Source organism: Myxocyprinus asiaticus, chromosome 2 (assembly GCF_019703515.2).
Source record: "Myxocyprinus asiaticus isolate MX2 ecotype Aquarium Trade chromosome 2, UBuf_Myxa_2, whole genome shotgun sequence".
Classification (NCBI taxonomy): domain Eukaryota; kingdom Metazoa; phylum Chordata; class Actinopteri; order Cypriniformes; family Catostomidae; genus Myxocyprinus; species Myxocyprinus asiaticus.
The window spans coordinates 22,546,988-22,572,051 of NC_059345.1; the positions used below are offsets into that span (position 1 = coordinate 22,546,988).

At 37.1% G+C, this 25,064-nt stretch overlaps 1 protein-coding gene across 3 annotated transcripts in view; it reads left to right on the forward strand.

The window, feature by feature from the left end:
* LOC127455383 (fibroblast growth factor 11-like) overlaps window positions 1-25,064 on the forward strand; it is a 126,471-nt gene that overhangs the window by 43,935 nt on the left and 57,472 nt on the right. For all 3 annotated transcript variants that reach the window (XM_051723242.1, XM_051723260.1, XM_051723251.1), the window contains one exon: window positions 15,233-15,343. In XM_051723242.1, coding sequence (XP_051579202.1) covers window positions 15,233-15,343 — 111 coding nt within the window. The remainder of the gene's footprint in view (window positions 1-15,232; window positions 15,344-25,064) is intronic.

The following is a 25,064-nucleotide window of genomic DNA, read 5'->3' on the forward strand; positions in this document are numbered from 1 at the left end:
AGAAGTTTTGACATGCCTTAACATTTGTGCTTTTTTCAGTTGCTTAAAAACATATTAATGACTAAAGTCTGATAACACTGTATTCAGCACAAACTGGGCTACAATAATATGTAAGCAACATGTATGTACATGTTTGTATTTTTGAGAAAATAACGTTTATGCATGGTTTTTGAAAAAAACAAAAATTGTAAGTCACTGAAATAAGGCCATATATCACATACTAAACATTTGTTCACAAGACTTTTGAGAACTGGATCTTGTAGCCTAGAGTTTTTGCTACAAAAAATTATGTGAAACCATCCTGATCACTCATTCATAGAAAACAATATAGTAATTTAACTTTTGTAAGACACTTTTAGTGTTAGAAAGGCCATATGCGAGGAGGCGTGGATGATCATGAATATTGATGTGATTCACACCTGAGGAGACAAAGACCCCTCCCCAAATCTCCCCTTCACAAAATCAAGTTTAAGTTAAAAGAAGTAATCTGACTATACATTTTCTTTACATAAAGACTTTACTTAAAAACTTTAGACCTACACTACCATTTAAAAGTTTATAGATCTGTAAGATGTTTTAATGTTTTAAAAGGAGTCTCTTCTGCTCACCAAAGCTGCATTTATTTGATCCAAACAGTGATATTGTGAAATATTTTTACAATTTAAAATAACTGTTTTCTATTTGAATATATTGTCAAATGCAATTTATTCCTGTGATCAAAGCTGAATTTTCAGCATCATTACTGCAGTCACATGATCCTTCAAAAATCATTCTAATATGCTGATTTTCTAATATGGGCATATTTACAGCATATTTTACACATTTACACCCGAACAGATATTTGCAAGCACAAGCTTCGTTGATGATAAAGAGGCAGCATAAACACTAGTTAAAATATAATCTAAATATTCATATATTTTTTATATCATATTACATATCATATTTATATCATACAGCATACAATTTATATACCTGCTTTAGCCGAAACAACATTTAAATGTAACTAAAACTTGCCTGTTAGGACATATTTCAAATTTCAATACTCTGAATACTGGCTGGCAAGTCTGGAAATAGTCCAACTAGTAAAATATGTACATGTTTAAATAAAATAGCATGTCAACTAATGTAAGTAAAACTAAATGGCTTACTCATCCGGAATTGTATCCTCGGCTGGATCAAATCGCTCTTCAAAAGTAAATGTTCCATCAAGTCCCGCTCTTCTTCTGAGGAAAATGTGAACTCTTCGTCACTATCCAGTACCATCTGAAGAGCTTCCTCACCTGTGTAGTGTGCTATCTTCCAAACGCGCATGAAAGTGAATGAATCTTGATGATGAACTTGATGCTTTTTAAGGCATTGTTGGGGGCATTTACCATTTGCATTGATCGTCTCAGCACATTACCGTATGAATGGCGCGCTCTGCTGGTGGGTGTGATCACATTAGCGATAATTAGCTGAGCCAGGAGAAACTGTACATCGCTTTGTTTCATACAGATTACATTGCAGGAGAATATTTGTTTTAAATTTGAATTGTTTTATTTAAAAGTAGACATTTAAGCTTTCTTTAGACATATGTTTCATGTTTGTGTGATAAGTATTTGCGGAGTTTCAGTTCATTTTTATGACGTGTTTCAGAAAGATGCTCGCGGAGACAAAGACAGCTGAAAGCGCACCCTGTTTAATTTCTTTATTTTACAAAAGCACAAGGTTTTGTTTTTTATTGTGAGTGTACACAAATAAAAGTAGACCCTTTATTGTTTCTAATGATGTCTTACACTTATCTGTATCCCTACAAATGACAGAGTATTTTAAGTTGTTTCCGCTGTTATGCGGAAATAATCCATCAGGACGCGCTGGCGCGTCCGTCGACCCCAGAGGGTCACTTGCATTGTATGGACCTACAGAGCTGAGATATTCTAAAAATCTTTGTTTGTGTTCAGCAGAAGAAAAAAAGTCATACACATCTGTGATGGCATGAGGGTGAGTAAATTATGAGAGCATTTTCGTTTTTGGGTGAACTATCCCTTTAAGGACAGATGGAGATGTCTGTGTTCCTCTCTTCTGAGGTGTCCAGTTAATGTTAATTTAGCTCTTTTCTTGATGATGAAATGAAAGAGAGACTGAAATTATGCTTGTTGGTTTTGTTAGAAGAAATCATGGAGCATAAGGACATACAGTATAAAGCTTCTGTTATTTGGAGAGACAGCAAACATGCGTGTCTCTTTGACGTTATTTTGTTGTTGACCTGTTATGAAAGCAATAGTATTTCTTTCTTTCTTTCTTTCTTTCTTTCTTTCTTTCTTTCTTTTGTGTCTTGGCTTATCTTTTCCACTCATCTCTTTCTTCCTCCATTCTGATTACATTCTGTGGCAATTGCTTTTCTCTGTCCCACTGTTGGCAGGCCTCAGACCTTCCCCTGCTTTTTTAGACACAAATCATTAAGCTTTACAGAGAAATAAAGGGCCCATTAGTCTGGATTTAATTAATACAAAACTGCACCTTCCTATCTGTTCTGACCTATGTATGTCTGTGGGACTTGATTTGACATTCTCTTGCATTCAGATATTAGACACAGACAGACAGATAGATAGATAGATAGAAAGATAGATAGATAGATAGATAGATAGATAGATAGATAGATAGATAGATAGATAGATATGATGGATGACAGATTTCATATCTCAGCCTAAAAACAATCATAATGACCTCACTGAGCCCCTGGCTGTCACACTTTTGAACCTCTTGAGCTTTTATTTATAAAACCTTAATAAAGCGAATTATAAGCCCCTTTGACATGGTGAAGTTGAGTTATATTATTATTCATTTCCCAAAATTCCATGCTTTGGTACTGCAGGGAGAGAGAGAGACATGATGTAGTTGTTCTGCAGGTGCAGGGCAGTTGTCTGGTGAGAAATGAGAGAGCCGTTCCCAGGGCATGTGATTGACTGTGCAGCTTAATATTGTCATTACAGCCTTGGCTACCACTGCCCCGCCCCCTTCATTACTCACAGTCACATAGGCTGTGTTCCACTTCACTTTTAACAACCACTTGCTAACTCCCCTAAGCACTTCCCATTCCCACCGCCATTTTGGAAGTCTGTTCCACTTCGTTAAGTGAGCGAGGGAAGTTTCTGTTGACAGACCCTCAACCCCTCGATTATTTCTAACATTTCATTCTAATGATTATTTTTTTTAAACATACAGGATTTATACAAAAGCCTCTGAAATCAATCTCCAAAAAAAATTTTTTTTCTCAGGTGCAAAAATCACTAAATAATTCCACAAATTGATATCAGCCTTCAACATGCTCCAAGTGATCATGGGTTAAGGGTGTTCCAGTTAAACTCATTGCACTTCTTCCGCCAGTAGTGGACACTCATGCTACGTAAGCAGTGACGTATATCTGAGTCCCTGAGACGGAGTGAAGTTTGCGAGGGTAGGGGATATAAATTTGAAATGGAACGCAGCCATAGATCTTTTTCACAGACTGTGATGACACATTTCCGCCTTATTTAGCAGCGTAAATCTCGCAAACATTTTCATATTATAAATGTTTTAAATATTGAGTGTAAATTTGTAACATTATTCTTTGTTTTATATTACCCTGGAATTAGTTTTAAAAAACAAATTCCCACATCTTCTCCCATTTTACTGTCTTAATCCACCACTTTCTATTTTTTCCTCTTCTGCAAAGTTATTCAAACATAATCTTTTGCTTTTAGAGCAAATGGGTAAGTGAAAATAATATTTGCTGTGATCTCCCATTTACCGCTGTCGAAGTTTATCCTGCAAACGTTTACTTCTGCGTTCCAAAACCCGGAGTGTGAAAAAGTTCCATTAGGGCGCAGGGTGCATCCACTGTAATGTTATGCATTTTAGTCTAATACATCCCGTGAATATAAAGTGTGCACTTGTGCACTTCCACTCCCGTTAGCTCGGCAGATACAATATTGTACTTTACATGTAGGTTTGTGTAATTTGTTTTCGGCTGTGTTCTGAGTGGTTACTAGGGTGTTACTAGGCGGTTGTTAAGGTGTTCTGAATTGTTGCCTGGACATTGCTAGATGGCTACTTACTGGCCCAGGAGCCAGCTTTTAAGGCTTTTTATACCACAGGTCTGTTGAATGATTGATTCTGATTGGTTGACAGACGTTCTAAGGTGTGCAATTATATTTCAAGTAAATGTACCGCTATGAAGTAGTCCCAGGTCTTGAATGCATAACAGTTCCATATCACTTCGTCAAATTATTTCAGTTATTTCAAAGAGCTCTACAGGCTACCACAACAAAATAACCAATTAAAACAAAGACATTGGTTAAGTACATCGGATAAGAATGACAAACAATGTCTATAATATCCTACATTTATTTCAGTTTTGACTGTCCTTGGTCTCATCCCCCAATGAAATAAATTAAAATTTTGATTGACAGCTAAATGCTCGCCAAAATTAACGTTCTAGCACCGTGCATGGCAACATACCAGTACTCGCGGCTAGGTGCTCCAATAGTTAAAATAGTCCAAATGGGGCTTGCCGTTCAGGGGTTATTGAGATTAAGGCCCACATGTTTTATAAATAATTATGACATTATTCAGTGTTGTAAATTATTTTTCAAGACTTCCACAAGCATATAGTCTTTAGGAAAACATATCTAAAAGGTTTTAATGTGGTTATTAAAAAAAAGACTGACAAAAAGAAAAGAACAACCATCATCTCAACACAAGGGGGTGCTGCAGCACCCCACTTCCCATGGCCTTGCACTACCTTGTTACGCCAATGCTGAAAAGCAGGGCATCCTCCATTGCTTGTTATTAAGTGACGTTTTCGAACTAGCAACGAAGGCTTCAGCTGAATCAGAATCAGAATTAGAATCAAAATGAGCTTTATTGCCAAGTATGCTTACACATACAAGGAATTTGTCTTGGTGACAGGAGCTTCCAGTGTACAACCATACAAAAACAATACAAAAACAGCAGCAAGACATAGATAATAATACAAAATAAAAAATAAAAACAAATTATACACATACGTACAGACACACACATACATACAGTACATACACATGGGTAGTGCAAATCTAATACAATCTGTTATGTACAGTGTAAATACAAATCTATTATGTACAGTGCAAATGTTTTTTTTTTTTTTTTTTCTTTTTCAGATCAATAATCAATCAAAGCTAGATACACTTGATCAATACAACAGTTTCTATATTATCTGAAATATCTGTGGGAAACCCTCATGCTCCCCCTTCCCCTTTCTTAAGCTCTCACACATATAGCAATGTTACTTCTGACGAGAGCTGCAACAGAAAAGGTAATCCCAGAAGCGATCTCTCTCAGTTTCTGAGTTTCTCTCTTTCGATCACTCAAAAACAAACACACACAGGCACGCATGCACGCACGCACTACCTTGTTACTCCAGTAAGTGCTTCAGTAAAGCAGTGCAAGCCTTGCAATCCTCCGTTGCTAGTTCTAAAGTGACGTTTTCGAACTAGCAATGAAGGGTCGGACTGAATCAAAGCAAGACGCTCAATCCATGGTAAAAGAAAGTAGTTCCACTCACAAGAGCGTTTAAGGGATGAAAACCAATGTCTTGAGATAAAACCCTGAAGCGGAATAATTGACTCCGGACCACTGAATTATTGAAAAATAATGCACACCCGAGGTGGTAATGCGGTCACAATGCACAGTGGAATCCGTCGTCAATTATTCCTTACATGATGTTCTTGTCCCTAGATATGGCTTGGAGTCCTCTTTCAATGTTAGTCTATGGGATTTTAAGCTCATTTTATCAACCATTTTATTATTTATGTCTGTAGCACAAATAGTACATAAGGGGTAAGGGGTTTGTTCAAATCTCTAAAGGATGAACAATAGTAATTGTAATAGTGATGGTTGCCTTAGCATGCGGCACTGTGAATGACACTGAGAATGAACTGGTAAAAAGCAGTTATTTGCAATCGCTATTTGAACTGGTTTAGCGCCTGATTCACTAAAGGAATTATGCAGATCAGGTAACACAATCTGTGCTAAAGGCAATTTGCACACACAAATCCGATCTTTCAGGACTATCCTGAGCGCTGATTAGCAGAGAGTGCAGAAGACCATTGTTATCTGACACAATTTGGCAGGACTGAACAGCATAACTGACTACTGTGATCCAGACACCTGAATAATCTCTCAAACATGCAGAAAGTGCACTTGACTACATGCGGTATATGCCAGGTTATATGCTCCTCTCCATCATCTGATCATTATTTAATGAATTACTGCTGATAAGATGCAGGTTTTTGCACTGAAATACCCCACTCTAAGTGGCGCAACTGTTTAGTGAATTCGTCCCAGATTGTCTTTAGTGTTGGTGTAAATGAAGACACTGCCGTTAAACTTTTCTTTAAAAAAAATTGTCTTTCCATTTTGTTCGATCACCTATACAGAGCTTTTTTGCATTTGGACTGTATTACTGTCCTTACCAATGATACATACATGGTACATATGTTGTATCTACAGACAAATGTGGCATAACAATACATACTTATCTAAAGTGACATTCAGTTCAGTGACTTTATTATACAAATGTGGAAATTTGTCTTCGGCTTCACCATAGACACCAAAACATCACATAAAACAGAATATAAAAAAAACATAAAAAATTCGATCATTTAGAAGTATACCTTTTGCAGACATTTTCGCATACCCACACACACATACAGCATACACATATATACAGCTGCGCATTTAACAGTCTGATAGCCCATGGTTGCCTAAATTGCCTCCCAGAGGGTAATAACTGAAAGTGACAGTATAGAGGATGGGAAAGGTCCTCTATAATGACCAAAGACTTTTGATGTATATATTTTATATCATTTAGTTGCCTCTGTGTTTTACCTATAATTTTACTTGCTACATTAACAACTTTAAACAACTTTGCTTTGTTTTTTACTCTCAGGTTGTATTGAAAGACATAATGCTCTCCACGAGAATTTTGTAAACCATTTCTAAAATGTCTGCACTCACACCAGAGTGGTTTAACCTCTTAATAAGATGCTGTCTCTGCATTGCTTTTTTAAAAATGTAATCTGTATTCTCAGTAAAATTAAGATTACTATCTATAAATAAATGATCCCAGGTATTTAAAACTACAAACTATTTCAACAGGGTGCACACCAAGTATTAAAGGTTTCACTAGTTCAGGGATTTCCTGCTTGTTGCTAGTAACAAGTAATTCTTTGGTTTTACTCTCAAATGCACTCACAAATGGTAAAAAATATGAAACTTTACAGTACGTCTCAATGCTACACAATATGAAGTACTTACAGACAAGTGTCGGGTAATAACAGGCTCTTACTTATAGTGTATGTACATGCTAACTAAGTGTACGTACATGCTAACTAATGTGAAACATTACGATATACAATACTTTAAAAATGATAGATATTAGTAGGTACAAGTCCTCATGGTACGTGCTTCGGAAGTTGGATGGGATTTTATATAGAACCAACCTAATATGAAACACAGCAGTAACTATACAGTACTTCATAGGGTTAGTACTTACTAGTATTAAGCAAGGCCTTCTTCACCTGACATCTGGTAAAGTCAAGTGCAAATATGTGTCTGGTAGCTACTGCCAGTGCTGTGTAGTAACAGATTACATGTAATCTGGATTACATAATCAGATTACAAAAATCAAGTACTTGTAATTGGATTAAATTACATATTAAAATACTCGTAATCGGACTACAGTTACTTTTTTATAGATTACATGATTACATATTAACAAGGCAATGGCAGTAAAATGTTTAATAATTTATTGATTATTTTCATATCAATATCATCATATTCTTACCCCGAAGTGCAATAGTTTCACAGATGAGCATTTTGAGCATGTGCTCCTTTTACATTACAACGGTAAGATACAGTGCATCCGGAAAGTATTCACAGCGCTTCACTTTTTCCACATTTTGTTATGTTACAGCCTTATTCCAAAATGGATTAAATTCATTATTTTCCTCAAAATTCTACAAACAATACCCCATAATGACAATGTGAAAGAAGTTTGCTTGAAATCTTTGCAAATTTATTAAAAATAAAAAAACGAAATTAATCACATGTACATAAGTATTCACAGCCTTTGCTCAATACTTTGTTGAAGCACCTTTGGCACCAATTACAGCCTCAAGTCTTTTTTGAGTATGATGCTACAAGCTTGGCACACCTATTTTTGGGCAGTTTCTCCCATTCTTCTTTGCAGGACCTCTCAAGCTCCATCATGTTGGATGGGGAGTGCCGGTGCACAGCCATTTTCAGATCTCTCCAGAAATGTTCAATCGGGTTCAAGTCTGGGCTCTGGCTGGGCCACTCAAGGACATTCACAGAGTTGTCCCGTAGCCACTCCTTTGTTATCTTGGCTGTGTGCTTAGGGTCATTGTCCTGTTGGAAGATGAACCTTCGCCCCAGTCTGAGGTCCAGAGCGCTCTGGAGCAGGTTTTCATCAAGGATGTCTCTGTACATTGCTGCATTCATCTTTCCCTCGATCCTGACTAGTCTCCCAGTTCCTGCCGCTGAAAAACATCCCCACAGCATGATGCTGCCACCACCATGCTTCACTGTAGGGATGGTATTGGCCAGGTGATGAGCGGTGCCTGGTTTCCTCCAGACATGACGCTTGCCATTCAGGCCAAAGAGTTCAATCTTTATTTCTCATGGTCTGAGAGTCCTTCAGGTGCCTTTTGGCAAACTCCAGGTGGGCTGTCATGTGCCTTTTACTGAGGAGTGGCTTCCGTCTGGCCACTCTACCATACAGGCCTGATTGGTAGAGTGCTGCAGAGATGGTTGTTCTTCTGGAAGGTTCTCCTCTCTCCACAGAGCAATGCTGGAGCTCTGTCAGAGTGACCATCGGGTTCTTGGTCACCTCCCTGACTAAGGCCCTTCTCCCCCGATCGCTCAGTTTGGCCAGGTAGCCAGCTCTAGGAAGAGTCCTGGTGGTTCCAAACTTCTTCCATTTATGGATGATGGAGGCCACTGTGCTCATTGGGACCTTCAATGCTGCAGAAATTTTTCTGTACCCTTCCCCAGATCTGTGCCTCGATACAATCCCGTCTCGGAGGTCTACAGACAATTCCTTGGACTTCATGGCTTGGTTTGTGCTCTGACATGCACTGTTAACTGTGGGACCTTATATAGACAGGTGTGTGCCTTTCCAAATCATGTCCAATCAACTGAATTTACCACAGGTGGACTCCAGTCAAGTTGTAGAAACATCTCAAGGATGATCAGTGGAAACAGGATGCACCTGAGCTAAATTTTGAGTGTCATGGCAAAGGCTGTGAATACTTATGTACATGTGATTTTTTTCGTTTTTTATTTTTAATAAATTTGCAAAGATTTCAAACAAACTTCTTTCATGTTGTCATTATGGGGTATTGTTTGTAGAATTTTGAGGAAAATAATGAATTTAATCCATTTTGGAATAAGGCTGTAACATAACAAAATGTGGAAAAAGTGAAGCGCTGTGAATACTTTCCGGATGCACTGTATGCACCTCAACTTTAGAATATGCTTTAAGCTGTAAGGATTCAATGTATTTCAGTGTTTTTAGATGAAAGCTTTGATTTAGGCAACGTTGCTGCTGTTGATTTTATGGTAATTAATTTTTGTTCATTTTATGATCTATTTATGTTGATTTTATGTTACATTTTGATTTGATTTTACATTAATATTCTAATGCTGCAAATAATTGTTTTATGCACTTAAACTGAACTTGATGTCTCATTGTTTTGAATTATAAACTCTGGCCAAGCACTGCCATTGCTGTTAGATTTAATGTTTATTTAGTTCAGGGATTTCCTGCTTGTTGCTAGTAACAAGTAATTCTTTGGTTTTACTCTCAAATGCACTCACAAATGGTAAAAAATATGAAACTTTACAGTACGTCTCAATGCTACACAATATGAAGTACTTACAGACAAGTGTCGGGTAATAACAGGCTCTTACTTATAGTGTATGTACATGCTAACTAAGTGTACGTACATGCTAACTAATGTGAAACATTACGATATACAATACTTTAAAAATGATAGATATTAGTAGGTACAAGTCCTCATGGTACGTGCTTCGGAAGTTGGATGGGATTTTATATAGAACCAACCTAATATGAAACACAGCAGTAACTATACAGTACTTCATAGGGTTAGTACTTACTAGTATTAAGCAAGGCCTTCTTCACCTGACATCTGGTAAAGTCAAGTGCAAATATGTGTCTGGTAGCTACTGCCAGTGCTGTGTAGTAACAGATTACATGTAATCTGGATTACATAATCAGATTACAAAAATCAAGTACTTGTAATTGGATTAAATTACATATTAAAATACTCGTAATCGGACTACAGTTACTTTTTTATAGATTACATGATTACATATTAACAAGGCAATGGCAGTAAAATGTTTAATAATTTATTGATTATTTTCATATCAATATCATCATATTCTTACCCCGAAGTGCAATAGTTTCACAGATGAGCATTTTGAGCATGTGCTCCTTTTACATTACAACGGTAAGATACAGTGCATCCGGAAAGTATTCACAGCGCTTCACTTTTTCCACATTTTGTTATGTTACAGCCTTATTCCAAAATGGATTAAATTCATTATTTTCCTCAAAATTCTACAAACAATACCCCATAATGACAATGTGAAAGAAGTTTGCTTGAAATCTTTGCAAATTTATTAAAAATAAAAAAACGAAATTAATCACATGTACATAAGTATTCACAGCCTTTGCTCAATACTTTGTTGAAGCACCTTTGGCACCAATTACAGCCTCAAGTCTTTTTTGAGTATGATGCTACAAGCTTGGCACACCTATTTTTGGGCAGTTTCTCCCATTCTTCTTTGCAGGACCTCTCAAGCTCCATCATGTTGGATGGGGAGTGCCGGTGCACAGCCATTTTCAGATCTCTCCAGAAATGTTCAATCGGGTTCAAGTCTGGGCTCTGGCTGGGCCACTCAAGGACATTCACAGAGTTGTCCCGTAGCCACTCCTTTGTTATCTTGGCTGTGTGCTTAGGGTCATTGTCCTGTTGGAAGATGAACCTTCGCCCCAGTCTGAGGTCCAGAGCGCTCTGGAGCAGGTTTTCATCAAGGATGTCTCTGTACATTGCTGCATTCATCTTTCCCTCGATCCTGACTAGTCTCCCAGTTCCTGCCGCTGAAAAACATCCCCACAGCATGATGCTGCCACCACCATGCTTCACTGTAGGGATGGTATTGGCCAGGTGATGAGCGGTGCCTGGTTTCCTCCAGACATGACGCTTGCCATTCAGGCCAAAGAGTTCAATCTTTATTTCTCATGGTCTGAGAGTCCTTCAGGTGCCTTTTGGCAAACTCCAGGTGGGCTGTCATGTGCCTTTTACTGAGGAGTGGCTTCCGTCTGGCCACTCTACCATACAGGCCTGATTGGTAGAGTGCTGCAGAGATGGTTGTTCTTCTGGAAGGTTCTCCTCTCTCCACAGAGCAATGCTGGAGCTCTGTCAGAGTGACCATCGGGTTCTTGGTCACCTCCCTGACTAAGGCCCTTCTCCCCCGATCGCTCAGTTTGGCCAGGTAGCCAGCTCTAGGAAGAGTCCTGGTGGTTCCAAACTTCTTCCATTTATGGATGATGGAGGCCACTGTGCTCATTGGGACCTTCAATGCTGCAGAAATTTTTCTGTACCCTTCCCCAGATCTGTGCCTCGATACAATCCCGTCTCGGAGGTCTACAGACAATTCCTTGGACTTCATGGCTTGGTTTGTGCTCTGACATGCACTGTTAACTGTGGGACCTTATATAGACAGGTGTGTGCCTTTCCAAATCATGTCCAATCAACTGAATTTACCACAGGTGGACTCCAGTCAAGTTGTAGAAACATCTCAAGGATGATCAGTGGAAACAGGATGCACCTGAGCTAAATTTTGAGTGTCATGGCAAAGGCTGTGAATACTTATGTACATGTGATTTTTTTCGTTTTTTATTTTTAATAAATTTGCAAAGATTTCAAACAAACTTCTTTCATGTTGTCATTATGGGGTATTGTTTGTAGAATTTTGAGGAAAATAATGAATTTAATCCATTTTGGAATAAGGCTGTAACATAACAAAATGTGGAAAAAGTGAAGCGCTGTGAATACTTTCCGGATGCACTGTATGCACCTCAACTTTAGAATATGCTTTAAGCTGTAAGGATTCAATGTATTTCAGTGTTTTTAGATGAAAGCTTTGATTTAGGCAACGTTGCTGCTGTTGATTTTATGGTAATTAATTTTTGTTCATTTTATGATCTATTTATGTTGATTTTATGTTACATTTTGATTTGATTTTACATTAATATTCTAATGCTGCAAATAATTGTTTTATGCACTTAAACTGAACTTGATGTCTCATTGTTTTGAATTATAAACTCTGGCCAAGCACTGCCATTGCTGTTAGATTTAATGTTTATTTAATTCATGTAATGTTTAATGCACTTTTTAAAAAAGGAGATCTTTTTGTGAGGCTCTTTTTGTTAGTGATAAAGAATGGAAAACATTTTCTTCCTCTTTGTACTTTTATGTTAAAATGATTATCCTAATTAAATGCATATGACATAAAATAAAACAGAAATTGAAAGCAATCCAAAAGTAATCAGATTAGATTACCCTGAAATGTAATCTATGAGATTACATTACTGATTGCAGTTTTTGTCATGTAATTTGCCTAGCAAATTCAGCAATGCCTAGCACTGGCTACTGCATATGTCCAAAATGAGAACTGTCAACACATATATAATTATTAGGTATGTAATCAAAAATCCCTTCGTGAATTGCCAGAAATTACAAGGATGTAAGGAGGGTAATGTCATGGTAAATACCAATCAGTTAAGATAATCAGTATTCAGTTAAAGATTGTTAGGTAAGGTGAACTGCAATGGGTACAGTACATGGTACTTACCAGTGAGTACTCAATAAGTATCTTCATCCACATGCTTTGTATCACATTTGTCTGTAGGTACAACATATTTACCATATGTACCAGGAAAGTACATGTACTGTAAAATAAATTGCTACCAAAATATGAGTAACAAAATTACAATGCATTGTTATGTTTTTGTGTCAGGTGCCGTTTCACAGATAGATGGAGACTGACAGTGACCTACGCTATTTGTCACTAATATGCAAAGAAACAAAAATCTTATACCCATTGTCATAAAGAAAATGAAAATAATGCAAAATATGCTTTCATGGTACATTATCACAATTCACCAGCCATTTGCAGGTATGACAAAAAGTTAATTTTGTTTTGGACTCTAGTGCTCATGCACTTGTTAATCAATACGGTCTTGGTTTTATTTGTATCAACAGTATGTCTCTCTCTCTTTCTCAGAATGAGATATGGTAGTGGAGCAGTCAGACTTTTGTTAAGATCTGTTGTGCCTGAAGGCTTTATCAATGGTTTGTGTGAAGTATGAGAGTCTTCCTTTTTTATTTAGTGTGTGAATGTCTCAGAATAAAATAACCATGTCATAACTTCTGCCCACTGCTCTCTTGTTCTCCCTCTGTAACACTTGTTCACTTTTCTCTCTCCCCAGTGAAGGTAACGACTCCATCTCCAGCTGATTGTTTGATGAATGGCATTATTCACAGAGATACAAAACCAAATAACTCACCCTGAAGGGTCTTATAGGAAAGACAGAGAGACAGTGAAGGACATAAAGTGAGATAGACAAAGAGATGGGGAGAAAGGAGATCTTTAACCAGGGGATGTCCTCTGTGGGCCAATGTGTCTGTGTAACTTTTGTTGAAGGCTGGGCTTTTGGCAGGCTGGCATTCCTGAGCGTACGCTCTCAAACGCACATCAATATCACCCATCAGGAGTGCCCTTCACACTCCCTGTCCCCGGAGACGGGCTTTATGGTTATGCAGTGCAGACAGAAGACAGAAAGTGCTTGTGTATCGCTGGTGCTCTGTGGGTGGCTTTCAAAGCATGTCATGGCAGCAGTACTAAAGAGGCTGACAGAGACGGATCTGTGGGGATTTTACCACAGGACTCAAATCAACTGAGTCAGAAGAGAACGTGCTGTATCACAGCGGAATATGAGCTTTATTATCTATTTGCCTGTTCTTTGCTAGTGTGTACTTTGTGTGGACCCTTTAACACACACACACACACACACACACACTTCCTCCCTGCATCTGAGCGCAGTGATTTGTCTGTGAACTGTGGTGGTGGCAGCCAGACAGTGTGCCATGTCGCTGAATGTTAAAACTGTAGTTTGGCCCCTCAGGGCCTCACCTTCAGAACTGATCAATGGATGCCAGCAAATACAGGCCTGGAGAGAGAGAGAGTCAGAGAGGGAGAGACAAAACTATGTATGCAGTGTTTTACATAAAGGGAGGTAGAGAGAAAAAAGAGACTCACACAAAGCATGACAGTTTGAAAAAAAGGACACAAAAGATAAAGGGATGAAGAATACATATACGAGGTTCATATATACATTATATGTAGGTCTAGGACAGTAGCCTTTTTTTCTTTCTTTAACCTTCACAAGGACTGTGTAGGCTTTCTCTGAATGCTGACACAGCTTCCAGGACAATAGACACTTTACCTGTCATCTGTGCTTTTTATGAGATTCCTTAATATTTTCCTGTGTTAGCACTTAAAATACACCTCACAAAACCTGTGGGTTATTTTTTGCTGAATTTTGTCTGAAAGTATTGTTAGACAACACACACACAGAGAGAGGCAATAGATGTTTTGTTTTGTTCTTAGTAAAAAAGGAGACCGGCACACTGCTCCATCTGCTTTCATGTTATTTAATAGATTAAAAAGCAACCTCCATTTTCAGTCTTGTTTTGTTTTGTTCCCATCATTACAATATCACAGTCCAGTACAGACAGAAACACAGTATGGTTGTATTTTTTATTTATTTATTTATTTATTTTTTTACAGCTGATACTGTGCAAGTCTTTAGAGGTAACCTGTGTCATTAAAAATGTATTGTCTTGTTTGTGTTGGTTAGTGAGTGTTTTTGGGTTTCTTCTTTTTTTTTTTTTTTTTTTTTTGAAAAAAAAAAAAGGTTTGGTGTAACCTCTGGTTCATATGCTGCTGTACACGAGCATATATTTTTCATGATGCATTTAGACATGCACATACATGTTAACTTATCAGCGTTCATAGAGACTGCATGTGTAATGAAATGCTCTCTCTTTCTCTATCTCAGACCCTCAGCTGAAAGGTATTGTCACACGCCTGTACTGTCGGCATGGCTTCTACCTGCAGATGTTACCCGACGGCACCCTGGACGGCACAAAGGATGAAAGCAGCTCCTTCTGTAAGTGCATTTGGGTGTTTGTGGATTTTGTGTGCACTGTAAAGAATTTATGTATTTTTACAGAAAAGAATACAATTTAACATTCATTCCACGTCTTTCAATAAAAGTGTGTTAAAATCCCCTAAAATATATTTATTCACATACAATTTACATTTTCCCTGTAACTTAATTGACTATATGTGTTAAAAGTAAAAAAAAAAAAAAAAAAAAAAAACACACACAGGCATTCACCTTTTAAAGTCCATAATTTAACTGAAAAAGAATGTAAAAATGCTACAGTATAAAGACATTAATTGGTTAACAGGTAGTTACTTTAAAATATACATAATATAATATATTTGATAAATATATATGATAATATATTTAATAAGACAATTTTTATTTGTTTAAAAAAAATTGTTTAAAAAATGTATTTTTTTTTTTCAGATTTAAAATGTGATTTTACCATATAATTAACTTAAAACAAATTATATTATGTTTAACAAGAGAATACGTGAACTTGTACTGTAAACTATTGATAAAATTATGGTGAATAATTGGGCGTCCCAGAAGTCCCTGCGTGACTCTTCACATTTCATTATATTTTATGGAAATTGTTATGATTCTTTTTATTCTTAATATCAATTATGGACATTGGGGTGTTCTGTGTTATTTGATGTAGTTTAGTTAATGTTTATTGCATTATTTTAGTGTCATATGTTTTACCCTGATGGTGTTTTGTGTTTGTGTGAGTTACACTGCGAACTGTCTCTGCATGTGTATTAATCAATGCTCCTGCTTGCACCACTCTTGATTAACTTTAAGTCATCATGTGGCCTTCTGTTGTTACTACATTTTTTAACAATACAAATAAAAATAAAAATTGAAAAACAGATTTTTGGTAGATTCAGGAGGCTGATATATTAAGTTTATATAATTTAATAACATAAACGGTAGTGAACTGTAAATTTACAGTATTTAACCGTATATTTTTTCCTAGCATGCTTTGCATGAGACTCCATGGGGAGAGAAAATTATGAAATTATGAGCTATTTGATGTGTTTTTGTAAGTCTGTATTGTTCTGTTTTGTTGAGATTTAGATGTTGGAGTTTTGGGGGTTACCACTGTGGTGAGTTGAGCTTGAGCTTAAAAGCTCCTAAATGTGAAGTGAAATAAAGTCTTAAAATAATAAGTTTAAATGAGCTTAAATTCAATAGTTGAGTAAACCTAGACTCTTAGGGTTAAAAAAAAAAAAAAAAGATATAAATATTCGTTGGCGAGGCACAGTAATTACAGGATTTTTCTTTTCTTTTCTTTTTTTAATGAATGGTTTAACAGTGTTATTTCTATTTACAGTCAAAACATGTTTTTTAATTAATGGTCTGCAAATGTTTTTTTTTTTTTTTTTTGCTTTGTTTTTTAAAGAACAGTCAAAACATATAATTTAAATTTACATTTGAAACATGCTATTTCAAATTACATTTTAAACGTCATTTCAACTTACAGTTTCAACATGCTATTTGAAATTACAATTTAAACAAGTTATTTCAGTTTATGGTTGAAACAGCTATTTTATTTTGCAGTCTAAATATGTTAATTCAGCCTAAAACTGTTTTTTCAGTTTATGGTAAACGTTTGGCACTCTGTGCTGCCATGCTTTTTTTTTTTTTTACTGATTTGTTTCTTACAGTGTGTCTGTGAGGTTTCACATGTTTTAAGAGGAAACATCGGAAACAAACATCAAAGTGCGCCAGACTACCAATACAGAGAATTTCATGAAACATGTCAAGAACATGTCCAGTCACATTTCACAAAAAAATATTATGTATACATATTGTTGAGATATTATTTGAATTGTTAATTATTTTATAATACTACCATTTAAATACCATCTAATAACTTTATAATACTACCATACTACTACTATGATGTATAAATGCTTCACAATTCGAATAATATATAAATGCTTTTTCACATTATAGTAATGAGAATACAATTTTTTTTTTTTTTTTTTTTTTTTTTTTTTTTGCAAGTTGGCATCCACATCAGTCAGACAGTTTCCACAGTGTTCAGCTCATAATTTCAGTCCTAATGTACAGAATGTGCTCTCCTGAAATACGCAGCACTATCCTCATAAATTAAATCTTCCCCTCATGAGACACATTTCTTAGCACGGCAAAACAGATGCACCGTAATATCTTTTTAATCTGAGAAAGTAATAAACATCAAAACAGTCAAATCCCAAAAGGGTTTTTCCTCTTTTTACTGCAGACATCTCGAGAAGCTTCCCAAGACAAAACTGTTATTTCGTAAGTGTTTTATCCATAAATCTAGCGTAAAAGTAATTTAACAGTGAGCTGCTAGCTGATTCAGAGAGGATAAGGTGTGTGTCACATATTGTGTAAGTGTTTGTTCAGTGTACTGAATTTAATAGTAGGGGGACCATCTGGGTACAGCTGTGTGGTTGATGCTCGAGAGAGTGTGAAAGTTCAATGACTTTTTACACAGTGCTACTTTAAAGGTGTTTTTGTTTAAAGGTGAAAGAAAGAGGATGCATAAAAGAGAGTGAGAAAGCTGTATGTGTATGTGTATGTGTGTGCGTGCGTGCGTGCGTGCGTGTATGTACTTAGTTATAGTTTAGGGACAACATTTTCCCCAATGGTGAGTTTAATCTAACAAAACATCTCTTTGAAAAAATATGAGGACATCCTCAATTGGAAAATCTATTCTAAAAATAATTAGATTTATATTTCATTTACCTAGAAATTTGTCAAATAAAGCAAATACTGTATTAGATAGGTTATATATTATACAGTATATAATATATAATTATTATTATATAATTATTTTTGTATAAAAACAACTGTTTGAATAGCTGATATTATATGTGTTGTGAAAGCCCTATTCAAAAATTTAAAAAATGTCTATGGTATGTCCCCAGTAAGATATATAAGGAAACATGTGGCTGGGTAGGAGTGTGCGTGTGTGCGTGCGTGCGTGTGTGCGTGCATGCATGCGTGCGTGTGTGTGTGAAATTGCGGTCATTCACTGTGTAACAGGGTCAAGAAAGAATAAAATCTGTAAAGGAAACAGATCTATGCTACACACCGCTCTCTTTCTCTCTTTCTATCTCTCTCTCTCTGTTTGTGTCTGACACTCTCTCTTTGACTGAGGTCAGATGTTAAAAGTCTGCACTCTCATTAGCAGTGAGGGGGTTTCAGTAAAGCTGCTCTTTATGCACCCCACTGCGGCGTATGGCAATGAGTCCCAAAAAAACCGCCAAATCAGCACAGAGAGAGAACAAATACATAATTAACATGGTCTGATTCATATCTGGAACCCCTCTGTTATAAGATCTACGATTCCAGCATTAAATGACCAAACAAGTTTCCAAACAGTTCACCAGTCCTAAGCTCTGATCAGTCCTGACAGACTGTGATAGAATGGTTTTTAAAGCATTAGCTCTGTGTACCTGAAAAGCAACCATATTACTGTATAACATAGATTATGTTCAATTTTATGCCAAGCGACAGTTGAAAATTAAGACAATAACACAATCAGCTAGACAGCAAGTTAGACAGCAAGTTTATGGCTTCATGTGTCTATACTTCTTGTGTCATACCCTTTAGAAATGGCAGAGTTAGAAAGAACAGCTTTGACCACCATTACATATGGCATGGAGAACTGTCTAGTACTCCCAGTGACTTCTTTTACATGCAACTAAATAATCTATTTATAATTCGACTAAGAGCTGAATTGGAATGAAAAGCATTCATGTAAACACCACAATACATCCGACTGAGCTTGATCCAAATGAAATTTCTATTCGATTGAAAGTGATGGTGTATATTATGGATGTGCCAGGGTGGTCAACTAATTGACTAGTCGTCCAACAACTGACTAGTAAATTAGTGAGGTCGACTATTAACATTAATATTTTAAGTGGTGTTGGTTTTAATGGGAGATGCAATTCTCAAATTTTTGAGAGACACAACATCTTGGAGAGAGTTTTTGCATGATTATAGCTTGCTGTGCTTAATAGTGAATAACAGTCAGTACAGTAAAACCTTCTGCAGGAAGTTTCGTCTCTTTTATGCTTTGAGTTTAGTCCATTTAGCCATGCACCTCTGCTGTTACAGCCATCGAAGCACTGCATCCACAAAATATTACAAGACAATCACTGTCAGACATTAAATATGAAATATAGGGATTATGAAAATAGGTAGTTTTGCACATCCCTAGTGTAGATCTAAAATAATCCATCAAATATAATTTTAGTCAGGTAAACCGTTGAATCCAACTACTTTCTCAATCAGATTCAAAAATATACATATGCAGTGAAGTGGACAGAGCTTTTATGAATTCGAAATTGATTGGAAATTACACAAATACTCGTTGCAGGGACCTAATTTATACACAGCAATGGCAACATGCATAATTAGAGGAATAGTTCACCCAAAAATGATAATTCTCTCATCATGTTCTCACCATTATGCTGTCTCAGTCTTGTATTACTTCTTTTGCAGAACACAAACAAAGTTTGACACATGCAAAGAGTGTGTGTACGGCGCATGTACATGAGCAAAGGGCATGGATTCGAGCTTCAAATCATGATCATTTGTGTTCTATCAGGAAGACTCACAGACTCGAGTGAAATTTAAGATGGCATTTATTTGATGAATATAAAACAGAAAATGTAATGTCTCTTTTTGGCGTAAGCCCCATCTGGCGGTCCGAAAAAGTTGTACTCGGAACCGTCATATCCTGCCGGAGATAGGAGGCAGGGGCGAGGAGCCTACCCCGTGCAGTATGGGACTCAAATCGTGGTGGTGGGGTGGTAGAGGTTGCCATGTTAGCACACTGAAATGCAATGTGATAGATTGTGATCAGTCTTATAATGTATTGGCTTACATGTGATTGGCTAGGAGTTACCTAACTAATGGTGCGATGATGTACAGCTGCTTGTCTTCCAGCTGGAACTACACTGCGCTTACATTTCTGCAGAAGAATGAAAGTCATACGAGTTTTAGAGGGCATAATGGTGAGTAAATGATGAGAGAATTATCATTTTTGGGAGAACTGTTCCTTTAAGTGTACGGGGGCTAGTATTGTATATTCTGCAGGGCAAATTTGTTCTTTTATGACATCACATAAAGCAAAAAAGAACATCGTATCATTCTATAATTCTGTTTCCAATCCACATTTGTAAACTCCTTAAGGACAACTCTCCCAACAATCTTTACTTCGTACTCTCAACCAGAGATGCTGGTTATTAAAGTAGGAATGGGCATGAGGCTAATGTGGTTAAGCCAGACAGGATGTTGGGGCACTGCTTCTAATTCTCTTGTTTGCCGAGTAAAGTGAGTAACATAAGAAGAAAGATGTCAACTAAGCAAAAACACTGATTACAAACTTTGGTGCCATGCTTACTGCTCACAGTGGTTTTCTACGCCTTTCTCCGCTTCTTCAGAACATGACAACTGACGCTCTTTACATGCGCAGAAGTTTTGTTCGGAATACATGTAATGCACATGTAAACAAATATTTGTATTAGATTGAAAATTTTAGGGTACATACTGTATAAACAGTACTGCAGTATGTGTGTTAAGAGAAAGTTTGCGTTAATTTGGTGTAGAGGGACAAATTCAGAGGTGGTGATAGCCTAGCAATGTTCAGATGGTTACACAGAGGGTTGCTGAGTCAGTTCCAGGTGTGAGCCATGAACTATTTTTACATTAAGCAAGTTTCCAAAATGGTCATGGTCAAAGTTCTGTCTTGAACAATCCCTTTCATCTACATCATCCAAAAAGCAACAAACATGCAACATAATTTGTAATCTTACACATGGAGTTGAAATGCATGGAATAATTTTAAAAGCTAAAGCAAAGATAATGGGGAAGTCAAAATACCAATTTCTCAAAGAAACAAATAACAAATAAATCTAACAATACTAACTTGTTGAACTTGCAAATTCCCAATATTATAAAGTCTAAAGTCTAGGAAAATAAGGTCTAAATCTTAAATATTCCGAAAAATATTCTTAAAGGTGATGTGTCTAATTGTTTTGATGTTTCTTTCTCCTATCAGCTTAATATGCTTAGACAACTTTAAGTACGCTATTTGTAGGTAAATTCCCCTGAAAAAAATTTAAATACACTGTGACTCAGTGGCATAATCAAATATTGCCCTGTTTGAACATTCATGTTAATGATTCTTAGGCACCATTGACTGCTCAGGTTTAAGGACAGTGGTTGGGGCTGCAGGTGGCTGGCTAAATTCATGCACATGCTTGTACTTTTTAAGGTGTCTGGTGTCCCCTGACACCTCCCATCCACTGTTCTACTCAGCCTTACCATCATGCACCTCTGTGATTTTTATACTCACCGCAGAACCAGCCCTGACCTGGAAGCCTCCACAAAACTCAGTTTGCTTTCATAAACTATAACTGTAATTTTTGGCAAATCTGTACAAAACATCCTTCAATTATAAGCACAGTCTTAAACATGTTTGCACTTCAGCCCCTTATGGGTCACAAGGTGAGTAGCAAAGAATAACCTGAACAAGGTTTTTGATCTCTGTCATTAAATTATCCTTTCTCTCTTGGAGATGTTGATATTCAAATGGTTAGGTTCAGTTTGTACACTTTATGATATAGAACAACAGTCTTTCATTAATTTATTTTATAAATGTATTTAGGTGAACTTTTTAGATTTATACATATTAGTACCAGGTCCCCAGATGGCACAGTGCTTGTGCAGGCCATTCTCATAGCAAAAGAACCGCTGGTATGAATGTGATATGTGTTCCTTTACAGAGTGTGCCCCCATGAAGCCTGGCAGACTGGCACTCCTAATTTTATTTTCATATTCACTTGAACCTGGAGCTAATTATGTAATGACTTAACAAACAGGATGGGAGAGCAGAAAGATGCAACTGTGTATATGTATATGAGTGTGTATGTGCATGCGTGTGTGTGCACTCCCAACTTTCAGCCAAAGAACATCTTGACCTGACAATGCATTTCACCCCTGCTCCAGGATCATCACTTGAATAGATAAGAAAGATAGAGGAGGAGTCAGGTGGAACTGGATTGGATTCCGATTTGATCTTAGATTTGAATTCGGACTGACAGCTATGACATGGTCTAACAAAGTCTTCACAGAGGCCACTGAGTGACATCAGAATTTAAATAGAGTGCTCTTAGAATAGAAAAGGTTGAATCCCCTAAATTACGGTTCTGTGTGTATGGAATACAGTCACTCCAAAATCTGCAGTAGTTGACACAGTGATAACCATAGCAATGTTTTGGCATCTAACTGCTGTATACAAGAAATGTTAATGACTACAGGCGATTCTTGGTGAACCGCCATTAACAGAAGCGCTGTGGTTTGTTGAATGCTTGCTACAACAAAAAGAGGCACCTCAAGTCTGAGGTAATGCAACAGTGGAATTAGTTTAATTTTGGCTTGTGCATCTGGTGACAGACATTTTTTTTTTAGAAGCATCTGGCCAATATGGCCAACTAGAGATGAAACATAAAGCAGATATACAGTAATGCCCCCTTAAGAACACTAAAAGTTCACCCATACTAACATTTAACAACCTTCCTTCATCTTCTTCGAGAGAAACTCTGAAGGTCTTTAACAGACACTGAGATGCCAGAGCTGTTGACAGTGTAAGGCAAACTGAAAAAAGAAAAGCAGGATTCTTCATAATAAGTAGCCTATATATATTGTGTAGCATTAATGAATGGACTAAAAATATATTGTCACCTTTTCACATTACACAGAACAAGATGAAGTTTATCAAAGTTACCTTTCTCAAAAGCCTGCTGTGGCAGTATCATGGTACAATATGGTAAAACCTTGGTATTTTTATTATATACAGTAGGCCTATATCATGGTATTTATATGGAAGGCTACTCCAAAGAACATGTCCAAAACACATGGTATTGGTTTGGTTTTGGTACTTTTAAGTGCTTTCATGAAATGTAAGTGTTTCGATACACTTTAATTTAGGCCGTGTTCACAATGGCACACTATCCATACTACTCTCACTGTTTTTTGCCAAACACAGGTATAACAGAAACAGTAAGAGTAGTATGGTAGTAAGGCATTTAGTACACAGTCTATTTGTTCAGTGGGGGGCGCCACAACACGTTACTGGAACACACAGGGTGTATTTTGTTTGACACAGATTGAACACATTCTTATTAGCTTCGTAGATCGCACCCCCAAACTGATACCGGCAAATGGGTTGACCAGTCTTGGCATCAGGTGATGCTAAAGCACAGAAAGCTGTTTTGACCAACGACATTAAACACGGAAATAACATGAGGAAGAAATCCTAAACCAGCAGTGAGGATGTGTATTTCATTTTCACCAAAAGCCTTAAAAACTGAAACATTTGTTTCTCATATGGGTTCTCTTAACATCTAAACGATATTGCTGCATCCTCTTTAAAAACCTTTCTGATCTTATGTGGATTGTTTTCATAATTTTTTCCATATTGTTGCATTTTTTGCCTTTGCATTTAATCTTATGTGAGTTCTCTTATATCTCTAATATAATATATTTCGGCATCTTTGCCTTTATATCACTTATAAATAAACAACTTTACTGACCTTAAGTGTTTACTGTGGTACAGATAAAGTTAGACCTCAACCCTTAACCCACAAACCTCAATAACACTGACAAACCTTGTTAAGTAAAAAGATGATCTCTGAACATCACCACAAATCAATTAAACAAGCAGTGGCAACAAAAACAACAACAACAACAGCCTAAATAAAGTCAATAAACAGCAAAGAATAAGCCTATAACACTAACAGCATAATTTATATATGTTGCAGTGCAATGGGAACTCACATTCTTAAATAACTGTACATTATTTAAAAAATGTCCTTTTGTGTTCAACAGAAGAAAAAAAAACAGCATATGGGTTAAGAACAACATGAGGGTTCAACATGATTACACTGGAACTTGACATGTTTCTACTAAATGTTCCAGTACACTGACATAGACACAATTCTGCTGAGTTACTGACAAGTGGTATTTCTTATCACACATTTTTGCCTTCTCCTTCTCCTTTGTCCTGACTGACACCACATTGCGTCAACAGCCTTGGAGACCCAGGATCTCATCCCATGTTGAATTCGGGAAGTAATTGCGCTCATGTAATCAATCACGAGCACGATTTGGAGGTTCCATATTCCCTCTAAGATATGTGGCAGGATGAATGAGGCACAGACAATTATTCTCAAGTGCACAGTCCCACAAAGGGGGTGTTTTATTGTGACAATAGATAAAAGAAGAACTTGATGTGTGGTGTCTTCGGTGCAAAGGGCAAGGTGAGCATGCCGGGATGTCTGTGTTCGTGAGTCCTGTGTTTAGTGAAACTTCCGCAGAATAAGTGCGGTGATCGGCGCTCACTCGTTGCTGGAGTCTGGAATTGTGAGAGAGAGAGAGAAGATGATTAGTGATATGCCTTAGAGTTAAAGCTCACCGTCTTCCTCTTCCTCTGGCGTTTAAATCCCCTCCAGCTGATTGTTCGCAGGTGACACCGATCAGTATCTGCATTCCACGGTTGATTGGCAAATGAGCTCCAATTCCAGGGCGACGCTGAAATGCACAGGATACTCACCACACACCACCCCACCCCCCCCCCCCAAGTGACGTCCTGGACCTGGAAGCACACAGAGGGGATGGGTGGGAGGGAGTGAACTTTTACACAGACCTGACC